The sequence below is a fragment of the Amborella trichopoda genome, chromosome 8, assembly GCF_054954075.1.
Source record: "Amborella trichopoda isolate Santa Cruz 75 chromosome 8, AtrichopodaSantaCruz75HAP2 v2.0, whole genome shotgun sequence".
Classification (NCBI taxonomy): Eukaryota; Viridiplantae; Streptophyta; class Magnoliopsida; order Amborellales; family Amborellaceae; genus Amborella; species Amborella trichopoda.
This window is the reverse complement of record NC_142343.1, coordinates 2675462-2684937: the sequence shown is the minus strand read 5'-3', so window position 1 is coordinate 2684937 and position 9476 is coordinate 2675462. Positions and strand designations below refer to the sequence as shown.

General features: G+C 32.6%; 1 protein-coding gene across 1 annotated transcript; it reads left to right on the top strand.

Annotated features, from left to right (window-relative positions):
- The first annotated feature begins 8763 nt into the window (after window positions 1–8763).
- On the top strand, window positions 8764–9476 carry LOC18437795 (pathogenesis-related protein PRB1-2). Its single transcript, XM_006847994.4, has one exon. It carries the CDS (start codon window positions 8786–8788, stop codon window positions 9281–9283), a length of 498 nt encoding a protein of 165 aa, XP_006848057.1. The 5' UTR covers window positions 8764–8785; the 3' UTR covers window positions 9284–9476.

Below are 9476 nucleotides of genomic sequence, written 5' to 3'. Positions count from 1 at the left end.
TGCCACAAACATATCTTTTAGATGTGGTTTCATTAAATTACTTATATGGGTGTGGTTTGTATAAGACCAAAGCCCTTAACATTCAAAGTAAGGCACACATTCAAATAGTACCATAATATATTGTTTTAGTATTAGAAATATTTATGATGGTCTGAAAATTTATTTTTATGTTTAATTATAAAATTTAAGATTAAAAAATAATGTAGATCGAGCAGATCTATTACCACATGAAAATCTTAAAAATTGACGGTCTAGATAATACGTTATGAGATGCATTGTTTCCCAGACTTGAGATCTATTTTTTCTCAGGTCTATACATCTTGAGGTCGAGGTAATTGAATCAAGAGTTTTTCAACATAAAAAAAACCCCTTCTAGTAAATTTTAGAGGTGCGTTTTAATTTGATTGTTTGAGGCTTCACCCTTATATAAACATTTTCCTTTTAGACGCAGGCAATCGAATCAGGTGAATCTTTGCATCATGCTTGTATTATTTTTCTGCACTATTTTTTTCCGTGTCATATTTTACTCAAACATTGGTTTCTTATCCTCTACAGTTCGATAGGTCAATTGAGTCTGCTGGTTTTATTTTCAGCCCCTATTTCACCCAGTATATTCTTCTATGCTCTTTTTTTGTTTTTTTTTTTTCTTGATTGACTTATTAATCTTGAATTTTCCCTAAATTGGACTCCAAGAGGCCAAAATCCATTCACATGCTTGATTGCATTTTTTTCCTAACCCATTCATGTGTTTGGTAGCATATTTTTCTTATAAAGTTAACAAAACAAAAGAAGTTGGAAAAAGTTTCTATAGAGCTGAGGCTCTAAGCAATCAAATTAGAGCCCACATCAAAAATTTCACCAGAAGCGGTTGTTTTGATGCCTAAATATCCTCAAATTGATCATCTCGATATCAAGATGCATGGACATAAGAAAAAAATGAATTTCAAGTTTTGGAAATAGTGCATCTTGTAATACATTTTTTGACTGTCAATTTTCAAGATTTTCAAATTTTCATAGATCTGCTTGATCTACACTATTTTTTAAGCTTTAAATTTTATAATTAAAGATAAAAACATATTTTAAGACTATCAGAAAGATTTTCAATATGAAAACCACATTTCTCAATACTATTTAAAGATACGCTTTTACTTTGATTGTTTAGAGCTTCGACTCTATACAAACTGCACCCAAAAAAATAGCATGTTTTCCTTGTGTAATCAATCTCTTAGCTTCCCACCAAAGTCTTTGGACTCTTCAACGTCAAAGGTGCTTCTTCTATGGTTCTTTTTTTTTCTCTCATCTTTTAACAAGAATCAAAGCTGCTTCTTCTACGGCGGCAATCATGTTTTTTTTTTCTCATCTTTTAACAAGAATCAAAGCTGCTTCTTCTACGGCTGCAATCTTGTTGTTTTTTTTCTCATCTTTTAACATAAATAAAAATCAAAGAAGATGCAAACTAATCAATTTTCGACACTAACAATAAAATTTAAAACACTAATAATAAAATTTAAAACTACTTGTCAAAAAAATAAAAAATAAAATTTAAAACTAAAAAAATGATACAGATCTTACATATTTATGAACACTTGTTTTTAAGGGGAAATGGACGATCTAGATAATTTGTTACAATGTACACAATTTTCAAAGATCCTAATTTTTTTTCACAACTAATATGTTCAAGCTGAGATCATCAATGCATAGGTTTTCCAATACTTATATTATAATTTTTGATGAATTATGAAATGAGGCTTTACTTATTTTTGATAGCGATGTAGTTCTATCAAACCATTTTCCTTTGTTAATTTAAGGCGGAAGGGATGATTTGAACCTATTGAAGTGGAATGCTAGTTGATTAATGGGAAAAATGCATACAAGGCATTAACCTTATATTATAGAAGTAAGGCGCAAATTAAGAATCCATAAAAAAAAAGTTGTTTCAATTAGCAATTGATCATCTCGACCTTGAGAAGTATGAATATAGAAAAAAGTATTTCGAGTATTAAGAAGAAGGAAAAAATTTATATAAGGATGCAACCTTATAACGTAGAACTACGGATGCACCTCAAAAAGCTATCGGAAAAGGTAGTTTTAATGTTGAAACCTTTTGATTGTTCATCTCCATATCGAGATGTATAACCATGAAAAATAAAAAGATTTTAAGTCTCAAAAATAGTGCATTTTACAACATATTATCTACAGTATCCATTTTCAAGATTTTCATATGTTTATAGATCTACTTGATTTTAACCATTTTTTAAATTTAAAATTTTATAATTAGATATAAAAATAGATTTTGAGATAATCCTAAAAAATTATATACCATGTTAAAATTTGAAGGTATACCTTACCTCTACAGTTATGGATGCATCTGTATGCCAACTGCACCCTAAAAAGAATGTATCCTGTAATGCATTATCTGGACTGCCTATTTTTATATTTTTAAATATTTAGATATACTCAATTTGCACTAAGGAGAGGTAGGAATAGACTACACGTTAGAGCTTGGGAAGTACTCAATTTAGCACCATTTGCGCTACAACTGCGCCTTTTAGCAAGACTTGAAAGTACACATTAATTTATTAAATTTTTATAAGTTAGAAGATAAGAAGGGTCAAGTATTCCTAATATTATGGTATCAAGAGTAGGGCTGAGAATTTGTGCGGTTTGGATATGAAACTCGAATTTTGGGATCCAAAATTTGGATCTGATGGGTCGGGTCTGAATAGTAATTCGGATTGGATTTGAGTACAAGTAGATCTGACCTAGTTATTAAAATATTATATATTATTTTATATATACATATAGTTTATATAATAATTTTTTTATATAGTATTTAATAGATATAAAATAATACATAAAATAATTTTTTCGATCTGATTGTGTTCGGATCTGCATTTAAAGCCCATGTATACTTTTTGGATCCAGATCTGAATATTTTGGATATGATAGAGTCCAAATCTGAATCCGAATCCCGTGTATACTTTTCAAATATAGACCCGATCCAACCCATTCTCAGCCCTACAAGAGACTCTACCATTCTAGAACCGTCCAAAAGTTAGAATTTTAAGTCTCTTTTCTAACCTTATCTTGTTCATAGAAGAAGAGGCTGACTAGCTTATATATTTCCCACCTTTATTATGAAGATAAAGAAAAATTTAAAAGTAGTTGTCATTCTAGACCACGTTAATTAAATGTCTTGCAAAAGTTTAAGTTAAATTACACTGCAAGCAACATTTTTGTTTTTTAGTTTGAGACAGTCAATTCATGGTGGCAAGGGCAAGAAAATAAACAACAGTAAGCAACATATTTTTGGACTGGTCAATCAGTGATCCTAAGATTTCTCTCTTAGCCGCCTTGATCTTGCATTTGGATACGGCAATCTTGAGAAATTTTGCTCAAACACATTACCTTTGGAGTTTTCTCTTTTTGACTACCAATAAATTCTTTTTAACTTCTATATTATTTTTACATCGGAAAATATATAATGGGACTATTTACTTTTGGTACAAGGTAGTCACAATTAATGTTGACCATTGGATGTGAAATTGAGTGGCTACATTTATTTCATTGACCAAGCTTAAAGTTCAAAAGAAATTTTTTAGAACTTTGTGACACACCCAAGCTACCAGATTTCAGATCGAATGGTTGTAAGCAATGGTTTAAAAAACGGATCGGTGACCCGGATCAGGCTTCCAAAAAACTGATCCGGATCGACGAATCGGCGATCCGGATCGGGAATCGAGTGAATCGGTCAGAATAAAGTTTAAAAAAAATCCGAAAAAATTATTAAAATTCATTATAAATATTGTTTTTTAGGAATTCAATAAGAAATGAGGGTACTCCATTAAGAATTTTCATGTTTTTGAATGAATATGCGAATATTGATATGTTATTTCCCTGCTTGAACCGCCATTCAGCATTTAATTTACATCACACAAAAGGATAAACATATAATTATCATGGAATAAGTATATCAACATACATGGACTACAATAAAGCATAAAATTAGTAACATATGATCTAAAAATAAAATGATAGACGGCGTTATTGTTCTTCTTGGTCACGCTGGTGCCATTGATTGAATTCGTTTAACAATTCATTGATTCGATCTAAAAACGAATCATCGATATTAGCAGGCGTCTGACTATTCTCAAATCCCTGAGTGTTAGTGTTTTGTTGTGTTCCCAATCTAAAATCCCCGAAGATTGTCCATCCTTCATGCTCACCTGCACTGTCGTGCTCATCCCTACACTGTTGCTGTTGGGACTCGATACGTGAATAATATGGCTGGGGTAGGATGGCCTCAGAATCATCATCTCTCTCATTTTCTCTTTGAATAATATGGATTAAAAAAAAAAAAACAAATTTTCAAAAAAATCGATCATGGATTAAAAAAAAAAATCACAAATTTTCAAAAAATTCTATCATGGATTACAAAAAAAAATTTGATCATGGATTTAAAAAAAAAATCACAAATTTTCCAAATATTCTATCATGGATAACAAAAAAAAAATCACAAATTTTCAAAAAATTCAATCATGGATTACAAAAAATTCGATCATGGATTACATAAAATTCGATCATGGATTACATAAAATTCGATCATGGATTACAAAAAAAAACAAACAAAAAAAAACAAAAAATTCAATCGTGGATTACAAAAAAAGAAAAAAACAATTCGATCATGGATTACAAAAAATTCAATCATGGGTTACAAAAAAAGCAAAAAACAAAAAATTCAATCATGGATTACAAAAAAAAAAACAAACATTTCGATCATGTATTACAAAACATTCGATCATGGATTACAAAAAATTCTATCATGGGTTACAAAAAAAAAAAAAAAACAAAACATTCGATCATGGATTACAAGAAAAAAAAACAAACATTTCGATCATGGATTACAAAAAAATTCTATCATGGGTTACAAAAAAACAAAAAATTCGATCATGGATTACAAAAAAACAAAAACAATTCGATCATGGATTACAAAAAAATCGATCAAGTATTACAAAAAAATCTATCATGGATTACAAAAAAAAAAAAAATTCCATACGGGACTCGCCGATTCCGTACAGTGAATCGGTGAGTCACTATACAGAATCGTCCTGTTCTCTCTAGAACCGGACGATTTCTGATTTTTAGCCGATACGATCCACTTTTTACGATTTCCGAGTCGAACCGGGCGAGTCTGGTTCGACTCGGCGTTTTTTAAAACACTGGTTGTAAGTAATTTTGACCTCCCTGTATCAAAGGTAAATGGTCTCATTGTATACAATCCCTTTACAAATATATTGCTTTAACTTTTATTACAAGGGGAGTACTTGAAACTAAGTGGACCAACTTGGAACCTAAGGTGGTTCAACCTAGTCCAATCCTAAAAAACTAGGGTGTGGGTCACAAAATATGGATTGAGGGCCAAGCCGGTCGTACTAGACCCTCTCCAAGTGTTTGCCCTTTAGTTATTCTTTTCTTTTTTTTAAAGAATCTATTAGGCTCGGTCACAGTGAATTGGGCGATCCAAATAATTGGAGAAAGGCTCTGATGATGATATTTCTCGACCAGTGTAAGAACACTAGTGTAAATTCTTGTGCGCGCTACATTTGGAAATCCCTCTTGAGAAGAAAATGCAACCTGGCTATTGATTAAAGTTTGTGGTTTGTATAGGGCCTAGGCCCTAAACAATCAAAGTAAGGCGCGCCTACAAATAATGTCAAAAGATGTTGATTCAGTACTAGAAATCTTTATGATGGCCTGAAATTTTGTTTTATCTCTAGTTATAAAATTTAAAGCTTAAAAAATAGTGTATATCGATCAGATCTATAAACATTTGAAAATCTTGAAAATTGAAGGTTCATAAAAAATATTACAAGATGCAATAATTTCAAGACTTGAAATTCATTTTTCTTTTGTCCATACATCTTAAGGTCGAGATGATTGATTTGAAGAAGGAAGAGCATCCCTAAAGACAAATTAGACATAAAGTACCTCGTGGGTATGTATAAATGGTTTCCCTTTATAAGAAGGAGGCTAAAAATAGCCGTATCAATGTATGATCTATGTGAAATAATTTTTGAAGTATTGAATATGGGATTTTCTATAAATAGACCATTTATCTTTATTACAAGGAGGTCACAACTATTCTCACTCATCAGATGTCAAATTAGATGGCTTCGAATGAGTCATGAAGTCCAAGAGTATTTTTTGAAACTTTGTATCAATTCAATGACACTCTTACAACCACATATTTTGAAATCTAAAGGACAAGAATGATTGTGACCTCATTGTAAAAAAAGTAAATTGTCTCTTTGTAGACATCCCATTGTATAATATATGACTGTGTTGAATAAACTTCATAACATAGAAGGGACACCGCAAAAACCATCGAAAGAAGTCATTTGGACCCTAGAAAGCCCTCCAATCAACCATCTAGACCTTGAGATGTACGAGCAAGAAAAATAAAGACTCTAGTCTTTAAAATATTACATTTTTTGACATATTCTATAGAACAATATTATCAAATTCGCTTTGCTTCAGCTGAAGAGGCTAAAACCTTCGGATTTTAGGCATAAACCGAAGTAAAGAGAAGCTTGGTGCTGCACTTCGATCAGATTCGGACCACTTTGGGTTGCTTCGGTCATATTTGGGTCTGCTTTGGCCGAAGCTTTGGGTTCCTTTAGTCAAAAAAGAAATACCTATATGAAAGTACTTTGTAGATTTTTTTTAATTTTTTTTTGTTTTTAAATTTTTTCCATTATTTTAATACATTATATATAAATATCTAATTTCTTTAAATTAAATTTCAAAAAAAGGGTTCAAAGTCTTCCTCTGAACCGACTTAAGCATCGAATTGCTTCATTTTTCTCACCAAATTGAAAAACACCGAAACGAATCTTACAGCATTGCCATAGACTATCCATTTCAAAACATCTTATAACATATTTTATAGATTGTCCACTTCAAAATTTTCAAATACATATAGATCTCCTCGATCTACATGAAATTTCATGATTAGGTCTACAAATCGGATAGTTGAAAATATATATTAACATTTGGAGCATTAAATTTCATGACAACCATCCGATCAAAATCTGACGTCATTTTAGGTGACTACTTATATTGTCATTATCGTTATCCATAGATCGAGATGTTTTTTTGGAGACTTGGGGATGCACGTAAGAGATGAATGTGCCAAGTTCATATTGACCACAAATTAAGGAAAAGTGGGTATTTTGTGCCGTGCTTTTCTCTTTGCCTGTGGAAAATAACACAAAATGGGTCCCAGATAAAAATAAGTGCTCTCGTGGAGTGAAAATTTTATTTGGGAGATTTTTTCAGATATGGAGTTTTGAGATCCATGTTAGAATGACCACATTATTATTTCAACAATAAATAAAAAAAAGATGAATGTGCCAAGTTCATATTGACCACAAATTAAGGAAAAGTGGGTATTTTTGTGCCGTGCTTTTTCTCTTTGCCTGTGGAAAATAACACAAAATGGGTCCAGATAAAAATAAGTGCTCTCGTGGAGTGAAAATTTTATTTGGGAGATTTTTTCGGATATGGAGTTTTGAGATCCATGTTAGAATGACCACATTATTATTTCAACAATAAATAAAAAAAAGATTTTGAGTTTTTTAACACTTAGATCATGCCCTCTAAAAACTGGACGCACTTGTTAAATCTTAAGACCTGGGATTTCATTTTTCAGGTCTTTTCTTTTTTTATTTTTTATTTTTCTCTTTCAGTTAGTTACTTGTTCAATCTAAAAAGATTTTTTATTTGTTATATCCCCAAAATTTTGGATCTTTGCCCGAGGAAGCAAGTGGACGGTGTGCTCTTCGTGGACTAAGAAATCATTTCAATTTCCCATCCAAAATAGTAATATCATCCCAAGTATTTTTTTTTGTTTTTGTGAATGAATAAACGAAGGGTGGGGTCGTAGTTATAGTAACCCTATACTTAGTTATCACGTTGTGGTTTTCAATCCTACCGACAATTTCAAAAAAGCTAATTCCTTAATAAAAAAGGGATAAGGGTCTATCCTCTCTATTGAATTATCCAAAAACAAAAAGTTGGGAAAGAATTACAAAAAATAGGCAACCTTCCTTTGCTCGGTTTAATCTATATAGACATCTCCCTGACCGATTAATCCCTAGCCTGGCCCTTCTTTTTTAATATGAAAAAAGTTTATATGAGGTTGACACTTTATATCATAGAATTAAGGTGCACTTAAAAATAAAAAAATAAAAAAGCTTATTTTAAGGTTGTAAAGCCATCTAATTAATAATCTCAACATCAACATGGATGGATATGAAAACAAATATTTTAAGTCCCAAAAATAGTACATATTACAACACGTTATCTGTACCATCTATTTTCAAGATTTTTATGCATTTATAGATCTGCTTGATTTGAACCAATTTTAAAGTTTAAAATTTATAGTTATAAAAAATAGATTTTTAAACCATCTTAAAAATTTTCTATACCAAAATTACACCTTATGACAAAGTCTAGAGACACGCCTTACTTTGAACGTTTAAAGTTGCGTTACTCCAAGAAAAACTGTCCCATTGTTTTGTTTTGTTAAAACAAATAATTTTCATAGTAAAACTAAAAGCAGCCGAAAACGTCAAGGGGTTGCCTCATCTCCTGACGTATGCACGCTAGAATTTTCAAGAATTTTATTCTTGAAATGTGATTTTTGTGGTCCAAGAGTCCTATAAATACCTGCACTGGTTTGGGCTCAAGCCATCACCAAAACTCACAAAACCACAATTGAAAGATGGCCATGAACAAGCAATCCTGGTCCCTTACCTTGCTCGTAGTGCTGTGCACCATGGGGATGGTGCATCTGTGCCATGCCCAGAACTCTCCCCAGGATTATCTCAACCCGCATAACGCCGCACGGACACGACTTAACGTTGGACCCTTGACATGGGACGACAACGTCGCCGCCTTTGCGCAGAACTATGCGAACCAGAGGGCTAGAGATTGCAATCTCATACACTCTGGGGGGCCTTACGGTGAGAACCTATTCGGGGGTTCGGGTGCTGATTTCTCAGCAGCAGACGCAGTGAACGCATGGGTCAATGAGAAGGCAGACTATGACTACAACTCCAACACTTGTGCAGCCGGCAAGCAGTGCGGCCACTACACACAAGTCGTGTGGCGCAACTCGGTGCGGTTGGGTTGTGCCAAGGTCAGGTGCAACAATGGAGGCATCTTCATAACCTGCAACTACAACCCTCCCGGCAACTTCATCGGGCAGAAACCCTATTGATATATCATTAGCTTTCGGTCGGAAATAAAGCTTTTGAGCCGGTATCCGTGCTCTAAGTTGTCCATTAGGGTTCGACTTAGTGGTAGACTTGGATCCTTGAAGTTAGTATAGACCATGCTCACCTATTGTCTTTCATGCTTGTAGTATAAGTTGGAGTGACGATGCCATATAATAAAAGGGCAACCTTTTTATA

Excerpts from the sequence above, each read along its gene's own strand:
- LOC18437795 (XM_006847994.4), top strand. The coding sequence starts at position 8,786 with ATGGCCATGAACAAGCAATCCTGGTCCCTTACCTTGCTCGTAGTGCTG.